General features: G+C 40.4%; 1 protein-coding gene and 2 pseudogenes across 2 annotated transcripts; all 3 read left to right on the plus strand.

The window, feature by feature from the left end:
* The first annotated feature begins 278 nt into the window (after nucleotides 1–278).
* On the plus strand, nucleotides 279–1,454 carry LOC130136117 (disease resistance protein L6-like; annotated as a pseudogene).
* A 110-nt stretch (nucleotides 1,455–1,564) lies between these two features.
* Nucleotides 1,565–5,871, plus strand: LOC130136118 (disease resistance protein RPV1-like; annotated as a pseudogene).
* Nucleotides 5,872–14,074: 8,203 nt separating this feature from the next.
* Nucleotides 14,075–19,435, plus strand: LOC115668131 (disease resistance protein RPV1-like). Of its 2 annotated transcripts, none has more exons than XM_056306279.1 (5): nucleotides 14,075–14,681; nucleotides 14,933–14,984; nucleotides 15,489–16,532; nucleotides 16,681–16,926; nucleotides 17,389–19,435. In XM_056306279.1, exons 1-5 carry the CDS (start codon nucleotides 14,143–14,145, stop codon nucleotides 19,024–19,026), a joined length of 3,519 nt encoding a protein of 1,172 aa, XP_056162254.1. In that variant the 5' UTR covers nucleotides 14,075–14,142; the 3' UTR covers nucleotides 19,027–19,435. The 2 variants fall into 2 exon arrangements, with proteins under 2 accessions (XP_056162254.1, XP_056162255.1); XM_056306280.1 differs by having other exon boundaries at nucleotides 14,601–14,643.
* Nucleotides 19,436–24,501: the final 5,066 nt, after the last annotated feature.

Here is a 24,501-nt window from a genome sequence, read left to right on the forward strand (position 1 = left end):
TAATATCAAAGCCAGTTAGAAATTTATTATTGTGAGTTGCGTCTTTATCAATACTCTAGAACAACAACAGTCTCGTGTGGACATATATGAGATTATAGTGAAAATTAGGGATTTTTAAATAAAAAGAAACTTCGGGACAAAATTGAAAGTAGACCTAAAATTTAGGATTTTTTAGGGAATCAATCTTTTTGATCCATTTTTAGTCCCCTTTCGCTTGACTTTTCAACCATTGCATCTTCCACTGGCATTGACTTGGCGAGTCTTGCATCTTCCCCTGGCATTCTCTTCTGATCAATTTTTGATCTGATATCCTAAGATCCAACTTCGGAAGGTGATCCAAATGAAGCGAGAGATCTCTTCCCGTAGCATTGACAGTGAGCGAGAGAGGGAGGCGACGGCCTCCAACTCGTCTGTGAGAAAGCTGGTTAGTTCCGCTTCCCCGTGTTTGTGGGTTTCTTTCGTTCTTTTGATTTTTTGGGTTATGTCTGTGTGAGGACGAGGACGAGGACTGTTGATTTAGCTGGTATATGCTCAGATCTGCATCTTCAGTCCAAACGTTATCTTTGGACTGCAATAAAGGATAATACTTCTTGATCTTGATTTGGTATTCAAATCGGCTAGATCTCATATCCTTTTCAGAACATCGTCAATGAGCCTAGATCGGATGGGATCAACTCTTTTTCTTTCCTTTTCTTTTGGTTTTTTTTTGTACTTTCTAAAGCAACTTCATTGTCTCAGATCAGAACATCCTAGTCAAGGCCTTTATGCCTCCACTTTTTGCTTTTGTTACTCTGCCGAAATTATCCAGAACGAAGTGGCAACTTGTGATAGAGTTCGCCTTTTTCATTTTACAGGGGTTGGTCTCTTCACCGCCTTCTCCGTCCCCGCTGTCGCTGCCCTCTCCGTCGCCGCGGCCGCCTCCTCCATCCCTGCCTCCGCCCTCGCTGCCTCCGTCATCATCGCGGCCGCCGTCATCCATCTCTACCTCATCAAGAAACAATTACGAAGTGTTCTTGAGTTTTAGAGGTCCCGATACTCGCAAGGGATTTGCAGATTGCCTCTACACCAGCCTGATTAATGCAAGGATCATTGTCTTTAGAGACGATAATGAACTTCATCCTGGAGATAATATCCCTGATGCATTGGTTCAATCCATAAAGCAATCCAAGATATGAATACCCATTATCTCCAAGGATTATGCATCCAGTAAGAGTTGTCTCATGGAATTGGCACAAATGGTGGAATGCAACGAAGCAGACGCTCAACTGATCGTGCCCATTTTCTATGATATTGACCCTGCTGATTTAAAATACCAACGTGGATGTGTTGGGGAGTCCTTCAGTAAGCACGAGAGCCGTGGAATTGACCGCGAGGTCATTAAAAAATGGAAGGAGGCTCTCGAAAAGATTACTGTGACGAAGGGTCATGACCTGCAGAATACAGAAATTAAGTAATCATCTTTTTACTGTCCTTTTAATTTTATTAGCTTTATCTTTATGAGAATTTTGCCAAGCACAATTTTTTTGAAATCATTAATTGGATGGGACTGGATTTTTTTTTGATAATGTGGTAAATGTGCTTTCCGTGTCCTTCTTGTTGCCCACTGCATCGTCCTTGTTGGTCAATTTAGTACGGTTTAACTGGATAATTTCCTTCGTAATTTTCGTGGACTGTTATTAATTATTTTGTAATCTCTTCATGATTCCTTATTTTCATCATCACATTTGGCAGTCATGGTGCACTCATAAAGAAAGTTGTTTCGAATATTCTGGAGTGGTTGAAGAAGAATGATTTAGATGTGACTGACGGTTTAGTGGGCATGGAACCCCGCGTACGGGAGGTTATGAAAACGCTTGGTGTCATCTATGGGCCTGTTTGGTTCGGCTTTGGGGGAATGTATTTGGTAAAATGCAAATACCTTTGAGTTAAAGGGGTTTTCCGAAATGCAAGTAGTGTTTGGTAACGTGTCTTTTAAAATCACATTTGAAAACAACTTTGGTCTAAATACCGTTTGGTAAAATCTTAATTTTGTAAAGGACTTTTGCTAATATTTTTTTAAAAATTTTTTTTGGCTCGAACCAACACCGCCGGCGTATCTGTCCGTGAGGCCAAAACGGCCGCCGGCCAACCTCCGGCGGTCTGATCTGGCCGCCGCCCGCCTCGCTGAGGTCGGCCGACCTCCGGCGACCACCGCACGGGGTCGCCCGACCCCGGCGACCATCGCACAGGGTCGCCCAGGAGCCTCACGCGGCGCTTGGGTCGCGCGATCGGATCCGGGTCGCGACCGCGCCGCCCGAGGCCGGGCGACCCCGAGCGGTGGTCAGCCGGGCTCAGCGACCTCGGCGGCGCCACTGGGGGTCGGGCGACCTCGGCGACCGCCGCCACTGAAGGGTCGCGACCCGGCGACCGCACTCGCTGGATCCGCCGACCTCGGGCGGTGCTCGGGTCGCGCGACCCGGATCTGGGTCGCGCGACCGACCGCCACTGAGGGATCCGGCGGCCGCCGCTGGGGGTCGGCCGACCTCCGGCGACCACCGCCCGAGGGTCGCCCGACCCCGGGCGGCGGTCGCCCGGACCCCTCGGGCGGCCTCCGGTGCGGCTCCTTGGGCGCGATGAACAGTAGCGGAATGAACAGTGCCACTTGCATTCCGAAAATGCAATTTCCCCAAGGGACCTCAGGAGGTGCATTCAGCCAAAGGCCCTTGGGGAGCTTTGGAGATGCAATTGCATCTCCTCAAAGCTTGCAAAAAAAATTACCAAACAACTTTGCATTTGCCCAAGGACCTTCAGAGCCCCAAAGCAGCTTTGAAATGCTGAACCAAACAGGCCCTATGTCAACGGGCAGGCAACCGGAGTATATGGCAAAGATGTACGTGTACTTGGGATATGCGGCATGCCAGGGATTGGCAAGACTACCCTTGCAAAGGTTGTGTACAACAAAATCCATAGTCTCTTTCAACGTTGTAGTTTTCTTTCAAATATTCACGAAAATGTTGCATTTAATGGACTCATGGGCCTCCAAGAACAGTTAATCTCAGACCTCCGAAGGCAAGAGTTTACAAGGCTAGAAACTCTTGACAAAAAAACTGAAGCCATAAAAATTTCATTGAGAGGAATGAAAGTTCTCATTCTCCTTGATGACGTGCATCATTTTGACCAAATCAAGCATTTAGTTGGGGATCTAAGTTGGTTCGGCCCAGGAAGCAGGATTCTCATGACAGTTGGAAATAGTAATGTTCTTGATGGTTACGGAAATGGAGTGGCTTATAAGTATGAGGTTGGAGAAATGGGGCCTCCTCAAGCTCTTAAACTTTTCCACATACATGCTTTTCGTGAGTATACTCGCGAAGATGAGGATGAGTATGATTCTCTGTCCAAAGTCATTGTTGACATTATTGGAGGTATTCCATTTGCTATTGAAGTAACGGCTTCATTCTTGCATAAGAATAAAGGGGAAAGACAAATATGGCAACATACATTGGATACCTTAAGAAGGAGGCCAGAAGATAAAGTCCAAAAAGTGATCCAGTTCAGCTATGACTCTTTGCATGAAAAGACGAAAGAGATATTTCTCGATATAGCATGTTTTTTCATTGGAACGGATCACAGAATTCCCCCTACATGTGGTGTGCATGTAACTATGATCCAAGAGGAATCATGATTCTGTGACATGGGTTTAGTCAAAATAGGAGAAAACAATTAATTATGGATGCATAATCTACTAAGAGAGTTTGGCAGGGAAACTGTTAGGAAGCAAGATTGTCATGAGCCTCGAAACCGAAATAGGTTATGGAATCACATTGATGCACTTTCCACGCTTAATGGAGAGCAGGTATACTTTTCAAGCATAAGATCTTTTAGTTTAAACACAGTCAACAATCTTTGAAGATACTTCCTTTCCTTAATTTTTCTTTCCTAAAATGAAGCGTGAATGGCTATATTTCATTTCCCTTTCTACTTATTCAGTTCCCTCGATTTGCAGAGTCCTAGTAAGGTGGAAGCCCTTGGTCTCACATTTGACGAGGGACAAAGTGAATGTTTTAGACGTGAAAGATTTAGCCATCTAGGGCGCTTGAGGTTCTTGAGATTGGACAGGGCTACTATTAGAGGGAGTTCTTGGGATGTATTCGGCTATCTAGGGCGCTTGTGTTTGCAGATATTGGACCCGGCCACTGTTGGAGGGAGTTCTCAGAATGTTCTTTCAAATTTAAGGTGGCTTGATTGGCAAGGGTGCAGTCAGATCTCTGAACTACTTATTTTCCATTTAGAGAAACTGGTCGTTCTTGATCTATCTCGCAGTAAAGTCACTGGAGGTTCACAAGTATGGGAACAAATCCTGAAGGTAAAGTGCATATTTGTCTATGTATCCTGGGATTATTAGGATAGCTAGCACCAACTGAGCCTATTCTGTCCACTTTTCTCGCAGAAGGCAAAGGAATTGAAAGTTTTGGACCTCAGTAGCTGTCGTGACCTGAATGCTTTTCCAGACTTCCGTGCTTCGATGTACTTAGAGAGATTAGTCCTGGAACGTTGTTCGGCACTATCCCAAATTGGTCCATTGATAGGTAATCTAGAGAACTTAGTCTACTTAAATCTTAAGTTCTGCAGATTCGTCAGCGACTTGCCGCAAGAACTGTGTCATATGAAAGATTTGGAAGAACTTCTGATTGATGGAACTGCCATTAAAAGGATTGATTTCGAACTAGCCTCCGTGAAGAAACTTAAGATTCTGAGCGCTTGCCAATGTGGAAGTTTGGCTCATGTATCACCCTCTATTGGTCACTTGGAATCTCTTGAGCATCTTCGATTGGATGGTGCCGCTATTGAACGCCTACCAGAATCTATTAAGTCCTTAAAGAAACTTCGGAGCCTGCTTCTAGGAAATTGTCAGAATTTACTTGAGCTTCCTGGTTCCATTGGGAATCTTGAGTCACTGGAAGTCATGGATCTATCTAGCACCAAGATTGCTAGTTTACCTAGGTCCGTCAAGCATTTGAAAAATTTGAAATTGCTGAAGATGGAGAATACACACTTAGAAAAATTCCCAAAGATATAAAAAATCTAGAAAAGCTGGAAGAGATAGATCTTTCAAAACGCTGGAATCTGAGGGGGTGGATTATCTGGGATGTTAGAGGATTATCCTCTTTGAAAATCTTGAGATTATCATCTACCAAGATTTCTGGCCTACCCTGGACCCTTCCATTGCTCTCTGATCTCCAACAACTAGATTTAAGTGAATGTGACCAACTTTGGGATTTGCAAAGACTTCCATCTGGTTTAAGCATTCTTCGCTGGGGATCCAAAAAAATGCAGACGGTGCCAGACCTTTCTTTCTTAAGAAACTTGAAAGAGCTGTACTTGGGTGATAACTTTGATCCTACTGATCCAATGCAGAATTCTTCCTCTGAGCCACCAGAAATTGGATGGTTAACAAGACTAGCGAATCTAGAAATCTTGGAGTTGTGCCTCTCAAACATCACCAAGCCACCTGAACATTTTAATAAACTTCAACTTAGAAAACTTGTTTTGCACCACGCAAAATTGCATGACCTCGGAGAGCTACCCTCTAGCTTATCGGTATTGTGCCTCCAGCGCTGTGTGATTCAATATTCACAATTTTCTACGGTGAGAGGTCTATCTGAATTAGAACTCGAAAACTGTCTCCTGGCAGAGACTGTCAGTCTTGATAATTTGAGGCGGTCGGAACTTCTGAAAATATCCTACTGCTATGTGCGAACACTTGATGGGCTGGAAAATTTGCCTCGTTTTAGAAGGCTCACTTTAGACGACTGCCCTTCATTGACCGATTACCTGATCGTACAAATCGTACATTCGAAATCGATGGGTATGGTTTCCCAGAAGAACAAATAGTCGGCAGTTATGTTGCTCGCACCTAGGGTCAGAATATTGTGGGAATGCTTCAATGAGTGAAGATCTTGCTGCACAACGGATCTTCGGTCTATCTTCAATGACAAGTCGGAGGCTTTTCTGGAAGGTAAATATTGCTACTTTTTGCTTTCCTCGACTTGAACATCTGTACAACTCCATGATGCACCAGTTGGTCTTCTCCTCTTTCGGCTAAGACACTGCGTGCAGTCAAATTTCTGTGCGGTGTCCTCTCCACCTCGTGTGGGCTTGGAACTTCTCTGTTGGAAGGCCCGACCTTGTGGGTTTGGACAGGCAAGTTTGTGCTTTGAAATCTTCTACTAGCTTTTGATTCTAATTTCTCAATTCTTTTATTTTTTTTAATTCTTTTAGTGAAAACGCATAAACGGTAACTGGATCACAGAACCAACATAAAACTAACAAAAAAAGATTGTTATTAGATAATTCAATTTGCCAGTGCTTTGTGCATGAAAACATGAAACATTCTTGGCATTTTAATTTCTTTATTGTTCGCTCGTTTTGTCATTCAGAAGAAGTTTGTGACAGATTTACTACCAATTTACCGGGTGGGCTGGGATGGATACTCAATATCAGAACGATGATTGGGCAAAGACTACTTGGTGGAGGAGGAGAGATGGCTGGCTCTTTTGTTTGAATGGGAGATTTGTAGCCTTGAAGTCCGGGGGATGCACGTGGAGAAGATAAGCCGATGGGACTCGAGTGCGGACGCGTGGAGTCGCATACTGCTCCTTCCTTTTTAGGCTGAGGCTTGAAAGATTGACAGGCGAGTTGCAGCTGCAGTGTTGCAGAGTTTTAACTCTCAATCTGGGACGATGTCGGTAACTTTAAAGTAGCAATAATAGCGCATTCTCCCTACCCGCGTGTCGGTGTTGCAACGAGCGTCAAATGGGTAATCATTGCCTCATATCTGTTCTAATCAGTACACTGATCCCGAGTCTGTATTCTGCAACTTCCATCAGGCACTGCATTTTTCCATCAAACATTGTTTTGCTGCATTATCCGCTGTGCTCGTGCTCTCTTATTTGAAGGCTTATTATGCGACGGTCATACGATGTTAAGCACTTCCACAGGCCAAAATAATTCGTTCGTGCTTCTCAAAAAGGATTCTCCACCATAAAAGCTTATTATACTACATTTGGCCATATGTGATAAGTAGAAGAACCCACATGCTTCTGTTCTACGATGATCATTTTCTTTCTCTTTCTGTTTTCTTCGCTATTGAGAATGGGGATTCGTGGGTGATTTTCCTGAGGAAGCCTCCAAGATGTAACTGGAACTAGAATACATCATGGGGTTTTCTTATCATCTTAAGCTACACTTGTCAAACGGGTTGGTCGGGTCGGGTCGGGTCATAAATGATCCGACCCAAATTGACCTATTAGCCCGTTTATGATCAATTTGTTTGTAATGTAAATTTTTCGACCCATACCCAACCCAACTTGACTCCATCCATATTATTAAAACATTTCCATATTTAATCAAATTTAGGAAAACTTGTTAACTTATGATTTTTTTTTAAATTTATATCACTATAACACTTTCATGCAATACAAATTTAGTGGACAATTTTTATTATTTTTTTTTAAATTGAGTCTTTGTTTGTTTCGAGGAAAATGTGATATTTCTAAAGTCATTTTCTTTCACAATATTTTTCGGTATCTGGTTGAAACTTGAAAATGAATTAGAAAATATTTTCCGCCATTTAGTATGGAAAATTTGATTTGATTTTCCTCCGTGAACTCATTTTAATAATTTTTATTTTTATTTTTTTATTTTTAAAAAAATCAACATTTTTATTTTTTTATTTTCTTTTTCCTTCTTCTTCGGCCGGTTGTTGGTGACTAGCCATAGGTGAGGGATGAGCTCGCTCATCCGATGAGGTCGCGCTTGCCCGAGGCCGGAGGGCTCGAGCTTCACCGGCAGTCGCTGTGGCCTACCATTGGCCAAGGAAGAAAGAAAAAAAAAGAAAGAAAAGTAAAAAAAGGATAGAAAAAGAAAATAAAAATAAAAATAAAAATAAAAAATAAAAAATTATACAAAATTCAGAAATTTTTTTAAAAAATAAAAATCAGAAAATTTTAAAAAAATAAAATCCAGTTAAGTTTTTAGGTAACCCATTTATGACCTATGTAATACATATTTAAGACCTAGTTAAACCGTTTATGACTCATTTAAGTATGTTTTGAAAATTTAAGGCAACCCATTTATGTTCCACATTATTTAATATGAGTTGTAATGTGGGTTCTAGACCTATTTTGCCACCTCTATCTTAAACTTCTGCTCTGACGGGGACACTACATGCAGACTATAACTATATGTAAAGTGAAAAACCTCGAACTCTTCTTGTAGGAGAGGGGAAATGCAGGGTGCTTCCACGTATCCTTTGGAAGATGTTGTTTGATATGGATTTCAAGTATGGATATTTACTGTGTCACGAGAAATATTGGAGCATCTTGAATATTACCGTGTGTCTATCATTGTATTCTTTGGTCACACAGACGCCTTAAATATTTTCGTGTTCCCTTCAAGCAACAGCCAAGAACACTGGCTGTCATGACAGCCTTTGGCTGCGCAAACTCCTTCAAATTTTCTGAGTGACTATAGTTTGGCTTTTGGCTATCCTCAGAGTGACGAATATGTGCATGGAAGCTCCACCTGGTCGAAATAACTACATAAGTAAGCCTTACTAGCAGTAGATTCCTTTGATTGCGAATGATTCATCGAGAAGATCTCCGGCACTTGCATTTAGCTGCGTCAATGAATGTACTGACCGTACCAATCTCTAGCTTATGCAGGAGTAACCTTACTTTATCATGTACTGTTCTATTGTGGTAGTACGTGAAGAAGAATCGCTCCTCTAAGCTGAAGACTGCTTCATGAAACCCTGCAGAGTGAGTCTCCTGAATGATGTTGGATATCTTCTTCCTGTTGATAATATGCATTCGGAGTTCTGAAAAATATAATAGATTGCGCAAAGCTAGTTCGATAATCAAGGATGAAACCCTAAAGAGTGAGTCTCTTGAATATACTCACCGTGTCACGCAGGACGGTCAGCATCTACGTTAACGATTTCCGGTCAAAATGAGCTGGATGAACTCAATGACATAAATGCCAAAATGTTTAGGATTAAATTGACCCAATTGAAAGGTTTAGGACTGAATTGATATCAATACAATAGGATTATGACTTTTTTAGTACTTTTACCCGTATATTTCAAACGTGGATAGATGATTGGATTCGTCTCTTTGGAAAGTGAATACGTAACACGTTTTCATTTTGGACTTTGTCTCTTGGGCTGAAGATTTGCTATTATGGGTTGGAAGCATTATCGCGTCTAGTACTACCATGTCTGGCCCAAACAAAGGTCCTGCAGGCGCAAACCTAGTGACCTATGCACGAAGACTCACTTACTCTTCTAATTTTTTGTCATTTAGCTTAATCGAATTGCGCTGTTAACATGAAGGTTAAGAAACTAACAGTTATTGGATGTGTTGGTCCTGTTGAAGGGGTGAAGAAATTTAAGGAAGGGCATACGGAGATTTCAACGGTTGGACCGGCTAATGAACCGGGAAAGAAGGAGAACCCAGATGCATGGCATTCTATGTCGATTGTCTGCTCGAAGATCTTGTTGAATCAAACTCAAGCTCGCCGATTCTCAAGCTCGCGAGCACAACTTGACGGGTGCAGGAGCTAATAGAGTTTCTGTTATAAACGTTAATTACTAGTTAAAAATAGAAATTGGTATCATCAAAAGTGCACAATAAACATATGTTATTCAAGCTTTTTCGAGCTCGAGCTCGAGCAAATTGATTGTAATCGAGTCCGGTCAAGTTTCGGTCATCAAATATATGAGTCCAGTTGAGCTCGAGCTTGGACAATATGACTCAACTCGGTTATACCCCTAGTAACATCTTTATTTTTCTTTGGCTCTCTCAATGTTGAGATCATTAAAGTAATTTTCATAGGGATGGGGATATTGCATACCGGTTAGTTAACATATTACTAATCTATTTGGGTGTTGGCCTGATGTTATTTATTTGAAACAAACCAAATCGAACATGAACCGAAGTTATCGGTTTGGTTTTAATTGTGATTTGGTTTGGGTTGAGATTTTTCGAAATCTATAATAGTTCGATTAGGGTTGAAAGTACCTTGAAAGCAAATCAGACAGAACCAAGAACATCCTACGAATAGCTGCGAGCTTCAAAGGGTTCAAATTCAAAATCACAACGCTTCTTTCAATTTGACATTTCCAAAAATTTCGCACTTTTCAAAGAATCTCAGACAAACACGATGACGAATTCTAGTCCCCCAATACCCCTCCATCTCGTCTTTCTCTCCCCTCTCTTTGGTTTGCACCTCGACATGTCATGGACCGGAGGTTTTCGAGGTGCAACGTTCATTAGTGGGGGTTGAACACCAGTCCCAGCACATGTTCATTTGTGACTCGAGAGGATTACCAAGACCAGGAGGGCTATGCGTGTTGTGGAATGGAAATATGGATGTGGAGGTGCCAGTCCTGGCAGCGGGTAGTGCTCATAACAAGGCTAGTCCTAGTCCTAAACCCTGATAAGTCTTAAGCCAGTCTTTTGATGATTAGTATATAGATGTGCAGGTAGACATAAATGACAGAAGAACTGCATTCAGATTAACGTTACCTCATGCTCCTATGGATTGCCAGAATCTTTTGCATCTGTGGCATCATATGAAGAATTTAAATGCACCTTCAGACCTAGCCTAGGCCATGGTAGGAGGTTTTAAAGAAGTGTTATATCATTGGGAGAAGGATGGGAGGAGTCAAGCACAGAACTTTCGTCTGGACAAAATATTTAGACAGTTCTTGTATAGTTGTCAGTAATGGACCTAGAGAATAAGGTATGCTGCTTCACACTGTCCAATAATAGGGATGGGTTGGCGAATGTTCGAGAATGGATCAAGCCGTTGTGGCTTGGATCATAGCCCTCTAACCTTGACTCGCTCTATTGAACCACCCGGGAGGGAAGAGGAGTTTCAGTTTGAAGAGTTATGGCAGGAACATGATGAGTGTCCAGGTTAAATAACAAAGAAATAGAGTGATACTACCGATTCTTCCAACGACATCTGTGATAAATTAACAGTCTCCTCGGCATTGACATCCTGGAGTAAGAAGAAGTTCAAGAATGCTAGGACGGAGGTTGTAAGCTTACAATAATAGCTTACTCAGTTGGTAAGCAACAGAGCAGACCAGCTTGATAGGGAGAGACCAAAATCTATTTAAGCAAGATTCAACTAGCTTCGGAGTCAAGAGGAGCAGTATTGGCATTTGAGGTCTAGGATTTGATAGCTGAAATTGAGTGATCACTATAGCAAATTCTTCCATGCTTGAGCTATCTAAAGACGTCAACGGAATAAGATTTCTCAATCACAAGTCACTGAAGGGACTTGGTGTGCTATGCCTGGAAGACTAAAAGAAATAATAACCAAGTTCTTCAGCGATTTGCTCTCAACATAGGAGTACAGAAATTTCGACACGATTATAGATCAATGCCCACGGGTGGTATCAATTGAGATGAACACTGGACTCATTAGACCTCTGTTGATGGAAGAGATCAGATAATTGGGATGGGAGCGACAAAAGCACCCGACGGAATGAATGGATTGTTCTACCAAAGAAATCAGGAGACAAGAGTTATTTTCATATGGGCAGTTTGATATCTCAGATTGAACCAACCCTAGATTACATTAGTTCTCATAGTGCCACCGTGGAATGTATAACTCAATATCGCCAAATTAGCCTCTGCAATTTTGCTTTTAAAGTGATAGCAGAAGTATTAGCTGACCGATTAAAAAACATTAATGCCTCAATTGATTTCTCTGGTGCAAGGCGCCTTTGTTCCGGGGCGTGAAATTCAAAATAATTTTTTGTTGTGCATGAAGTGTTGCACCATTTACGAAGAAGGTGAAGGAAGATGAAATCTATTGCTGTGCTCAAATTAGACATGAGGCCTATGGTCGGGTGGAGTCGGACTTTGTAAGGGCTTATTAGATGAAGCTAGGATTCTGCTCTGTATGTTTCTACTGGATCACACATTGCGTGATTGGTTCTAGTGTTTCTTTCGGCAACAAGTTCAATGGAGAACTACTCCCGTATTTCATACGTTGCGAGGTTCACGACAAGAAGATCCATTCTCTACTCGTCTGTTTATCCTAGTTGCAGAATCCCTATCAATCTTAATTGTAGGTTGGCTCAAAGGAATAAGATTGACCTCGGAATGCCCTGTTTTGTCCCACTTATTGTTTGCTGAAGACCTGATCTTCTTCCTGGAGAGATCTATCGGAGAATGTTAGGAACTGTTGAACATTTTGAATCAATATCGTCATGCGTCTGCACAAGCAACTAACCTAAACAAATCCGGGGTTCCCTTGAGTAAGGCTTGTCCAGAAAGTCATCAGATAAATGTTGCAGAAATTCTCGGAGTACAGCTTTTACAAGGTGCAAGAGGATATTTAGGAGTGCCATCCCATGTTAAGCTGTGTTTTGTTTCAAAATACCAATATCTGTCTGTGGAATGATTGAAAAGAAGATTGCGAACTACTGGTGGTCCTCTGCAGAAGGCATAAATGGAGTCCATTGGAGAAGCTAGAAAGTTATGATGCTATCTCTGATCATTTTCCTGAGCACGTTGCCCACAAGATTTTGGCAATTCCTTTAAGTTTGAATGCAATTGAAGATAGCCAAATTTGGCCCTTGAATCGAATAGGAAGATCCGGTGTAAAAAGTGGGGAAAATGACATAAATGATTAATTAACTTCGGCCCAATGTGCAATTTCATCCCTAAACTTTTAATTTATTCAATGTAGTCCTTTAACTTTAGTTTAATGTACAATATCGTCCTTTAACTTTTAATTTGTTCAATGCGATCCCATTTTTTTTATAAATGTTCAATCTAGTCCCTAAAGTTTATGAAAACATCCAATTTTATCCTTCAATTAATTCAAGTTCACGGAATTTATTGATTTGGCTTTTAATCCGGTATGTTTGAACTATAAAAAAAAAAAAACGCCACACGTGATTATTCACGTAAGATAATCAACTTAAATTAGAATATAATAATCTTTTTAATTTATTCAATTTGATGGCATGGATTATTATATCTTGATTGGAGTTGAATATCTTATGTTGATAATTCATGTGCAACTTTATTTTTTTGCCCACCATTCGAACTTGTCGGATTAGAAACCAAATGAGCAAATTCCGTTAACTTGAATTAATGGAAGGATAAAATTAGATGTTTTTGTATAATATATGGATTAGATTGGAAACCAAATGAGCAAATTCCGTTAAATTGAATTAATGGAAGGATAAAATTAGATGTTTTTGTATAATATATGGATTCAAACGAACATTTACCAAAAGTTAGGGACCGCATTGAAAAGTTAAAAATTCAGAGATGACATTGTACATTGGGTTAAAGTTTATGGACAATTTGTGTCATTTTTCCTAAAAGGTGGCTATGGATCAAGAACTTATGGAGTGTTTTATGGGGCAACTCAAGACATAACCTACGGTTAAGTTTTTCCTACAAACTCTATTTTAGAACGCGTCACCAACGAAAGAGATTTACTGTTGAAAGATGTTGCCAACCTGCATTTTTACATTTAGTCAATGAAAGTTAAGAGTACCATTAAAATAAAAAAAGAAGCTCTTCAAAACTTGTAAAATCTTGTGTTAATGCTAATGTCCCCCGTTTCCTGTTTATTATACATTCACAAATTTTGTGAGATAAAAGAGGATTTTGATATATGTCGAATATCATCTTGGATGTATTGAGCGAACAAAAATGATTTATCTAATTTCAGAGAGAGAGAGATTCGACATGAGTCATGCGATGCTAGATTCGAGCACGGCAAAGAGATAGAGAATGTGTGTGCTTGCGACAACGGAGGCAACTGTGACGGCGCCGAGATCTTGGCCGGCGGCGGCGGCACTGCTGAGGCCGCGACTACAGCTTCCAAGCGTTCCACCAAAGTTGCTTCCTCCCTGTCTCTCTCTCTCTCTTTCACTTGGCCTATACCTTTCTATTTCTCCAGATTCCCTCTTTTTTTTTTTTTGATAGAAGCAATAAGTTTTGTCCTATAATATGTTGTAGATCGAGGATTCGATTACAAAGATTTGGACTTTGCCAAAAAAACCAGAGAGGCGATCAGGGCAAATCCCAGAGCGCGCTTGCCATCCTCCTCGTTCTGATCCTTGCGATGAAGAAGAAGGCGGAGGAGGACTCAGCAGATGATGCTGCAGCAGCAGCACCACCGATGGGCGGAGACGCTGCCGCCTCGGATACCGACTGTCACGATGTGTTCCTGAGTTTCGGTGGAGCCGACGTTGGCTATTCATTCTCCGACTACCTGTACCAGAGATTGGTTAATGCCGGGATCCGCATCTTCAGAGACGACGATAGATTTCGAATCGGTGAAGAAATTGGCGAGGAGATTCTGAGAGCGATCGACGGGGCCAAGATCTGCATCCCCATCTTCTCTAAATACTACGCTCACAGCGTTCGGTGTCTCCGGATGCTTGCGGCAATGGTGGAAAGCAAGGCCAAATCGGGTGGTGGGAAAACGATCATCCCCATATTCTACAACGTGGAACCTCGTGCTGTTACGCTTGAAACCCTTCCGGACCACGACGCCCTAGAGAGGTACAAGAATAGACACGGGTCCAAGGAAGTAAGCGCGTGGGAAGATGCTCTTAAACAGGTTGCTTCATTACCTGGATGGGTCACGGGATCTAGCAGGTAAAAAGGCCCAGACTTTATCACAGGAGGGTTTGCAACTCATAAATCGTTTTCTAGTATAGCAACGCTAAACTCCAAATAGAAACAACTGATCACTTCGTTTTTTGATGTTGCGCTTTAAGTAGGAATAAACTTCAAATAGTTGTTTCGCAGTTCAATAGGAGTGGTTATTGCTTTGTCATGTAGTTTCAGCCCAAATGTTCAACTCGCGCCCTTTCTTTTCTAACTGAAACGGTTTACTTCTGTGGCAGCTCGACTGACGACATCAGAAAACTCATTGGAGCAATCACGGTCCAGCTGAAGGTAAACCGTGCGCATGTGAATAAACTCATATGTGACTCTCACTTTCTACTTATCAGGAGTAGTTGCTAACAGAAACTGCTTGATTATATTTTGTTGGTAGAGTTCACCTTAAGAATGAGATGTAAGACTATTTACACTAGTCCAATATATAGGAGTATGCATGGCATGTCATGGCAAACAACCTCACCTTAGAGGTCCAGTTATGGAAGTAATCAGCCATAGTTTTTGATGAATTTTGTATCTCTAGAGAGATTGGGACATTATTGCAAATGGAGCATAATCATCCGAAGGTTGATTGCCTTCCATTTAATGCTATATCCTAACTTGTTGAACAGTACAAGTGTTGTATCGACATAGGTGGGATCATTTACTAGGATATGACTGGTGGGTTTTCTGTGTTGTTTCTGAAGTGCAGCAAGATATAAAAGGAAAACTAAATCCAATTGTTACACTTTTTCATTTCCCGCAGCAGCTTTCTTGTTTACAATTTATTTGCTCTTGTAGGTGGTTCTAAGGAAAGATAAAGAAAAAGAACTAGTGGGAATTGACAAACAAGTGGAGGACATGATGGACTTACTTGATTTAGAAGTCAGTGATATACGAATAGTTGGAATCTGGGGGGAGGGTGGGGTCGGCAAGACGACTCTTGCCAAGGTCATTTATGAACAAATTTCCTCTCATTTCGACAGTTGTAGTTTCCTTGCAGATATTGGGGCAACAGTGAAACAACTTGGAGGTGTTCGGCTTTTGCAAAGCAAGTTGATGTCTGATATCCTAAACCGAGAATACGAGGTTGATCAAGTTGCAAAAGGAATCAACTTTTTTGAAGGAATATTGCGGAATAGGAAAGTCCTAATTGTTCTTGATGATGTGGAGGTACGGTTGCAGCTCCACGAAATTGTTGGAGAGAAGCTTGATTGGTTTGGTTATGGATCTAGGATAATTGTCACCACTAGTATCAAATCTGTTCTTCCAGAATTCATACCTCGAGGGTTGGCTCATGTTTACGGTATCAAAGTGATGAATAATAATCAAGCTCTCGAGCTTTTCAGAAAGCATGCACTGCGAAAAAATCTTCCAATTCCAGATTTTGATGAAATTGCAACAGGTATAATCAACTCTGTGAATGGGATCCCATTACTTATCGAAGTAATTGGTTCACTCTTGTCCAGAAAAGTAGTAGAAGAATGGACTGCACTTGAGGAGCTAATTTTGCAATCTGGCCAGGATATTGAAAAGATTTTGATGGTTAGTTATGAAGAATTGAGCAAAGAGCAAAAGGAGATATTTCTTGATATTGCATGCCTCCCTGCTGATGTGGATGGTCGAATTGCTTTATTTATGTGGCATAATCCCAATTTTTCCCCCTCCGATGGTGTTGATGCGCTCCATGTCATGTCCCTGTTAAAAATTGAAAAAAATCATGAACTAGGGATGCACAGGCTGTTAAGGGAGTTTGGCCAACAAATCATACGAAAAGAGGATGATCTAGATCCAGGAATGCGAGGCAGGTTATGCAATTTGGAATTGGTCTGGAAAACAGAGAAGGTACAGTAACTTGTGTAATTCTATGGCAGAATGCTTGCCTGACCCTGTTCTCGAGCCTTGGAGTATTGAGAAATTGTCCTCTCTCTTTAATGTTGACTTATTTAGCTCTTTCGCATTTTTTCTCCACTTAATACTTTTTCCATTGTAGGGGACAGACCACCTCAACTTTGACGCAAGAGATTTTAAGAGCATGCCAAACACAAGGTTTCTTATCTTGGATTGTGCAAAAGTTGTTGGTGATTTTGCCAATGTTTTTCCAAATTTAAAGTGGCTTCAATGGCAAGGATGCACCAGAGATTTTGAAGCTACTAATTTTCATGTCGAGAAATTAGTCATTCTTGATCTTTCATGGAGCAAAGTCACTGAAAACTGGGGAGGTTGGAGAAAAATCAAGGTAGGTTAAGCTTTGTTTATTTCATGAAACTGTTTCCTTGATGAGTAAGTTTTCACTAGAAAGCTTTTTATGAAGACTGATTTAAGACATGACACTTTCTGGCATATGGCATGTACAGAACTGAATGTTACTCTTGAAATACTTAAGGAAATAATTGGTTACCTGCCAACAATAATTAGAGGGTGTGTGGACAATGGTGGTGGTGGAATTCCTAGGTTGAGTGAGTTAAGGAGAATGATTTTCTGGTTGTCGAAAGGGTAAGTCATTCTTTAGAATCTAGATAAGCATCTTCTTTGACCATGAATACATTTTCCATTAGAAATCTGCCTAAACTATGCCAGGATTGTATGGAAAACACATTTTCAGAAATTGTTTTTCTTCAAAACAAACAGAGCTCTAGACTTTATTTCCTCTAAAGATTTGTTCAGTGTACGAATTAATGTTTCTGTTCTATTTTTGCAGATGCCACAGTTGAAAGTCTTGAATCTTACTGGTTGTGCTGACCTATTGATAAGCCCAGACTTGTCCACTTTCCCAGACTTGGAAGTATTGATTCTCGAACGATGCTCTCGACTAATGAAATTAGATCCTTCCATCCGTCATCTAAGACGCTTAACTACCTTAAATTTGAGGTTCTGCAATGAACTCAATATGTTGCCAATTGAACTGGGTCACATGAAAGCTCTTAAGGAGCTCCTTATTGATGGGACTTCGGTACAAGAAATTCCTATGTCAATGGGTTACATGGAGAAACTTGAGATTTTTAGTGCTTCCAACTGTCTCCAGTTAAGTCACCTGCCTGATTCAGTCTGTGGCTTGACAGCTCTTTCAGTACTCTCACTGGAAAATGCAAAAATTACTCGAATCCCTGCCTCAGTTGAAAAGCTGGTGAAACTTCGGATCCTGTCTCTAAAGGATTGTCGTTGGATAGGAAGACTTCCGGATTCAATTTGCAATTTAAGAAACTCATTAGAGGAGTTGGATATAACAGGGACAGGCATATCTGAATTGCCCAATTCAATTACTTGCTTGGGGCGTTTAAAAGTGTTAAAGATGGATTCTTGCTTCATTAGGGAATTGCCTAGAGAAATTGGAAATTTGGTCAACCTTGAAGAGTTACATGCTTCCCATTGTAGGAGTTTGAAGGGAGCCATTCCAACTGCTATTAAGAGTCTAGATCGTCTGAGGATACTGAGATTGGGACATTCCAGTATTTCTGGCATTCCTTTGGAAATTGGAAGTCTTTCTTGTCTTCAGACTCTTGATTTACTTCGGTGCAACGAGATTCAAGCGCTGCCAGAGCTTCCCTCCAGTTTAATTTGTCTACGTGTGAGTTCTGAAAGGATGGAGGCCTTGCCAGATCTTAAGGATTTAGTGGAGTTGGAGGAGATATGTCTGAGTGATAAAGATCCTATGGATCTCATATGTCCCTTAACACGGATGGAGCCAAAATCCAGATCGAGTGATTTCTTAGTTGTGCGCATAGTACTTCCAAAACTGAAGATGTTAGAGTTGTCTCATTCTCGAGTCAGTGAACTGCAACTTGGGATTGACCTAAAAAAAACAGAAGTGCAACTTGGGTATGGTCCCCTGTCATGTACACATCTTAAGAAGCTAATTCTATCTGGTGTGAATCTTGAAAATGTGCCGGAACTTCCCTCGTCATTGTCCATTTTATCTATTCGACATTGTTCGTCTTTGAGACAATTGACAGCTGTTCACCATCTGAGCAAACTATCAGAACTAAATATTATCCAATCTGCAGTAGAAAAGATAAAGGGGCTTGGAGGACTAATTGCCCTGGAAATCTTGAATATATCACACTGTGAAATACGTAATCTCAATGGGCTTGGCCAATTAACAAATTTACGAAGTTTGATTTTGTCAGACTGTGATTCACTTGGTGGATTGCCCGATATATCAAACTTGAAGATGTTGAATGTCCTTGAAGTCCAAAGATGCAGGATGATTTCTGATATTGAAGGCCTCATGGAGTTAACCTACTTGGAAGTGCTGCATGTTAGTGAATGCGAGGCAGAAAGCACGCAGCAAGTACAGGATGCATCAAAGCTTGTGATGGAACGTTCAATAAACAGTTGATGTCCCGTGCTTCTGGAGTGGACATCCATTAATTTACATGACTCTTCAGACACATTCAAAACCATACAGCTGTGGAGGGTGACATCATTGAAGTCCACTGAGAATTGAGTTGGCAAACTGGCGCCAAAATTGCTGGAGCTGCAATTTGAAATTTGGCACCAAAAGTTTTTTGAGTCCTTTCATCTATCAAACCAAGTGCCATGAACAAGTACCCTTGCACGACCTCACAGGTCATCAGATCCTTCATATTCTTCTCTCCCTCACCAATCCATCTTTCTGTCCAGTCTCTCATTCAACTGGCGACTTAGTCGTTTCCTGTAAATTTGGAATGATCTAACTCCAAAGGTATCTGGAAAATCTGGAGGCACTGCAAGGAATTTTCTTGTCTCAAAGGCATCTCCAATTCTTAGACAGTATACATGAGCACAATATCAGGGGCACAGTTGGTAGCTCTCACATGTGAACGAACCCCCCATACAGCTGGTTGTCTGGCATGTCATGCAGGAGATGTAGATACAAATATTGCATTTAGTGCAAGACATGCTCAGTCCAGGTAATAATTTTCTTCTGAGGTTTCTCATCATAAACAGGTGTCTATAGTTCCCAAATTTACAATTCATTTGACTGTAAGAAGTGCACCTCTTTTGCTCAAGCTCAGTGGGTAGTTAAGAAATGCACCTATTTTCCAATGATCTTTTACTCATCACCCGTGGAGAAAGACTCATGAGCCTTGCATGTTTCATACAGACTCTTCTTCATGGAATGATGTTGTTTCTTGGGTTCAGATTAATCTGAGAGGCAACACTATACAGATTTTACTCTTTAAACAGCCCAGAATGCATGAGTTTATTACAGTTGGAGAACTCGAAATTGTCGGTTCCATTGTCCTGGGACTCACATTTGTATTGAGAACATTTCAATTGTTTTCTTGCTGATGTAATGCGTACGACACACCCGAGATGACATGGATGCCCCTCTACTCAAATGAAAGCATCCTCACAATAACTACCAAAAGTGACATTTATATCAAAACACGGATGGCAGAGAGGGCGAGCTGGTTAGAAAGGATCTTGTAATGATTGTAAGTGGTTTTTGATTTTGGCATCTTACTTCATCTTGGTTTAAGATTGCAAATACGTTGTTTTAGGTAACTTCTGTTCAGCTTGAGCATTTTGCATTGGTATGGCACATCAATGCACAATTCTATTTATCCTAGGTCCACTTCTCACCTTTAACCTAATATGGCTTATCCCAATCCAATCATTTCCGAGTGCCCGCTGTTTTTGGCAGAATCGTTTGTAATTCGACTCCATGAATAAATGTGAGTGGAGAGAGTGAATGGAGAGCGGGGAATTCTAGCGTCCAGGTTCAGAGTGGGAATTGTGCGTGGAGCCTGTGAGGGAAAGGTATTCCATGAAAGGAAGAGCTTGCCGGGTTAAGTTTGGCTTGTGGCTACACGGAATTCAGAACGGATGAAATCTGAATGAAAGTTGGCGACGGAAGATCTCACTGGTTTGTGCTGGGGGGACAAGAATAAATATGTAATCATCAGCAGCTTCTCGCCTGTTATAAGGGAAGAAGCTTCAGCATTATGTAGCAGCCTAGGAGGACATGGTGGAACTGGCGTTTTAGTTCAATGGTTTATGAAATACCATACGGAGATGGAACTTTTGGGTAGGCTTTCACTGGCCAGTGGGCAGAGAGAGAGAGAGAGAGAGAGAGAGAGAGTCGCGACACCATAAAATATGGCTGGTTTAATGAAAAGTTTGTTCCTCGAAGTTCCTCCCAAGCTTTCAAATTATTGTAGAAATACACAGATCTTGGATACCTTTGACAATTGTGGTATCGGTTTGTTTACCATTTCAAAATTTACACTGATGCAAAGAGTTTCATATCATTAAAGGGCTTGTTTGGTTGTCGGGAGTAAAACCAGCTGAATGAAATTATGATCATGATTATCTTTCGGAAAAATTGTCCAAAAAGTCCTAAACCTATTGTACGGCGGCTAATTTAGTTTTAAACCTTTCAAGTTTGCCAATTTAGTCATAAACCTTTTAAAAAGTTGTCAATTCAGTTCTAAACCTTTCAATTATACCAATTTAGTCATAAACCTATTGACTACTTGCTAATTTAGTTCTAAACCTTTTAACGAATTGTCAATTTAGTCTTTTCGGCTAATTTTGGTCAGAAATTGATGACGTAGCGGTCTAGTTGGCGCCGGCCGTTCTACATGGCGCTGACGTGGATAATTTTTTTTAAAAAATCTATTTTTTATTGATTATTTTATTTTTATTCTTTTCTTTTCTTTTCTTTCTTTTTATTTTTATTCTTTTCTTTTCTTTTCATTTTTTGTTTTACTTTCTTCTTGGTTGAGCCGGCGACTGCTGGCGGAGTTGGTCGGCCACTAGGCAAGGGTTGGCGACCCCCGCCGGCCCCAAGATGAGGGCTGTAAAGCCCTCGCCAGCCGTGGGCAAGGGCATCGCAGCCCTTGCCGGATCTAGGAGAGGGCATCGCGAGCCCTCGCCAACCACAGTGAGGGCATCGCAGCCCTCGCCCACCCTCGCTATGGTTGGCGAGGGCTTGGGCGAGGGCTGGCGACGCCCTTGCCCAGGGTCCGGCAGGGGTCCCTGGCCAAAATTCGAATAAAAATAAAATAATCAATAAAACATAAAATAATCAATAAAAAGTTTGAATTTTTTTAAAAAAAATAAAAAAATTATCCACGTCGTGATTTCCGACCAAAATTAGCTGGAATGATTAAATTAGCAATTCGTTAAAAGGTTTATGACTAAATTGACAAATAGTCAATAAGTTTATAATTAAATTGGCACAATTAAAAGTTTTAGGATTGAATTGATAATTTTTTAAAAATGAAATAATCAATAAAAAATATAAAAATTATCCATGTCAGCGTCACGTCAGCGATTTTCAGCCAAAATTAGCCGGAATGACTAAATTAGCAATTCGTTAAACGGTTTAGGACTAAATTGGCAAATAATTAATAAATTTAAAACTAAATTGACACAATTGAAAGGTTTAGGATTGAATTGGTAACTTTTTAAAAGATTTAGGACTGAATTGGCAAAATTGAAAGGTTTAGGACTGAATTGGCTGCCGTACAATAGCTTTAGGACTTTTTGGACAAATTTCCCATTCTCTTTCTTGCCAATGTTTGGTGAATTAGAATGATACCGAATGGAAATGAAACTTGAGGAGGAAAATCATTTGCATTGTTGCATTTTCATTACTATGGAGGAATAGAACAAGGACAGGTCAAAAAAAAAAATGGGGATAATGGATCATTAGCCATTGCCTTTTTTTTCTTGTTCGACACGCCGTGGATGACCACGCGTGGCCCTCCTTACCTCCTCCTCCGGCACCGTAACGAGCAGAAGTCAAACGTGCGTCTTCCAGAGCCACTCTGTTGTGTCTCTCTCGGCTCTCTGTCCATTGATCCGAAGAATCCTTCTCTGCTCGACCTTTCCACCTTCTCTTTGCTCACTCCAAGAATGTCGGCTTTGAACACATGTACGGTCGGAGTCTCCTCCCAATTGACGAAACCTTGCGTGAACGACATCACCGTGGAGTCACTTTTGGCTTTCGAGTCTGTCTTTGAGATCGAATTCCCCCATCTGATCTCGCCAAGATGGTGTAAGGTTATACTATCTTTGAAATGGATAAATATAATTTATAGAAATTTCTGTCTACTGATTAATATAAATAAAATTGTAAATTGTGTAATTATACGAAAATAAAAAATTATTTTTTAAGTACAAATGAGTGACAATTAAATAGTAAAACAATAAAGGGCGAGGACGGTATGGATTGTTTGTATCCGTAGGAACTAGTCAAACCGTAATATTTGAATACCCCGTGTTATTAAAAAAAAGAAAAGAAAAGAGAAATGAGGAGCAATAAATTAATGCATAAATGACTAGCGATGTCAGGACAAATTATAAATTAACATTGGCCACAAAAAGTTGCAGCCGTATTCTTTTCTTTTTGTGACCCCCGGATTTAATATTCACATAATAACTAGATGCAAGAGAAAACAAATGAATTTTTCATATTTGAATGTTATTGCAAAAGGTCTATCAACAAAACAAAATCATATTGATACCCGGTGAATCGTAATGCAAGCTAAGGGCCTTTCTATCTTGGTATACCACATCGATGTTTTTAAAGATTTCAAAAAGAAAAAAAGGAAAGAAAGAAAAAAATCAAACTGGAAAATCTGTAAACCAAACGAAAATTGATGTTTGTTTTCTTTTTGGTGATCTCTCACTTGGGTTTAGCTTAGTTTAGCTTCCCAATTAATACTATTAGAAATTCCAAATTGGTACCCCAAAAACTAATTTTCATCTCACTAAAAATTTTAATTTGGTACCCTAATAACACATTTACCCAAAACTAATGTTTGCTCATAAAAAATCCCAAACTGATATCCCACAATACAATTACCCAAATCTAATTTTTGTCTTACGAAAAACTTCAAATGGGTACTCCTTACCAAATTTTGCCTTCCATTGGCATTCCGTTCAATAGCATATTTTTCAATACATGTGGCAAATAATTACTATACGGATCTAACGTGGAGCGCGATAGATCATATAAAAATTCATGTGTGTTGACAAATATGCATTTCAAAGGAGGATAATTTTGGGTCAGGGATACCAGTTTGGGGGGTTTTTTGTGAGATTGGGGTAAATGTGTTATGGGGTGTACTAGTTTGGGATTTTACTGATATTAACCTCTCTTTTTTTTTAATGAAATACTCAAAACTAATTATTTTCTTTAGATGGATATCAAAAACTATTAACCTGTGGAAGGTGATAAAGTACTTATGGACAATGGGAAAATTATCCAGCAAGTCCCAAACATGTGGTGCTTTTTCCAACCCAGTTCTAAATCTTTCAATTTTGCTAATTGAGTATTAAATCTTTTTACGTTTTGCCAATTGAGTCCATCCGGTCAATTTTGGTAGGAAATTGCTAACATGGACACTGGCCGTCGTACGTGGTGCGACAGGTGCTGACATGGATAATTTTTAATACGATTTTAATATTTTTTCGAATTTATTTAATCTTTTATTTATTTATTTATTTCTTCCCTTCTTCATCTAGCCGGTCACCAGGCCTCAGCAATGGCCAACGACCAACCAGAGGCGAGGTCGACCTCACTGGCCCTTGCCAATGGAAGAAAAAAAAAGAAAGAAAAGAAAAAGAAAAAGAAAAAAGAAAAACATCATAAATAAATTCGAAAATAATATTAAAAAAATATTAAAAAAATTCCACATCAGTGCCCACTGGGTCACATAGGATGGCTGGCTTCTATGTCACGATCAAAATTGGCCGGATGGACTCAATTGGCAAAATGTGAAAATGTTTAAAATCCAATCGAAAAAATTGAAAGGTTTAAAACTGAATTAGTAAAAGTGCAATAGTTTTAGGACTTCTAGGACAATTTTCCCTATGG

This window comes from Syzygium oleosum, unplaced genomic scaffold (genome assembly GCF_021117445.2).
Source record: "Syzygium oleosum isolate NSW1041296 unplaced genomic scaffold, Sole_v2.1 Sole_v2.42, whole genome shotgun sequence".
NCBI classification, from domain to species: domain Eukaryota; kingdom Viridiplantae; phylum Streptophyta; class Magnoliopsida; order Myrtales; family Myrtaceae; genus Syzygium; species Syzygium oleosum.

What these genes read in the sequence shown, in the direction of transcription:
- LOC115668131 (XM_056306279.1), top strand. Translation starts at nt 14,143, where the DNA reads ATGAAGAAGAAGGCGGAGGAGGACTCAGCAGATGATGCTGCAGCAGCA. An exon ending in CAATCACGGTCCAGCTGAAG is followed by an intron (nt 14,985 to 15,488) that starts GTAAACCGTGCG and finishes TTGCTCTTGTAG; the next exon opens with GTGGTTCTAAGGAAAGATAA. An exon ending in GAGGTTGGAGAAAAATCAAG is followed by an intron (nt 16,927 to 17,388) that starts GTAGGTTAAGCT and finishes CTATTTTTGCAG; the next exon opens with ATGCCACAGTTGAAAGTCTT.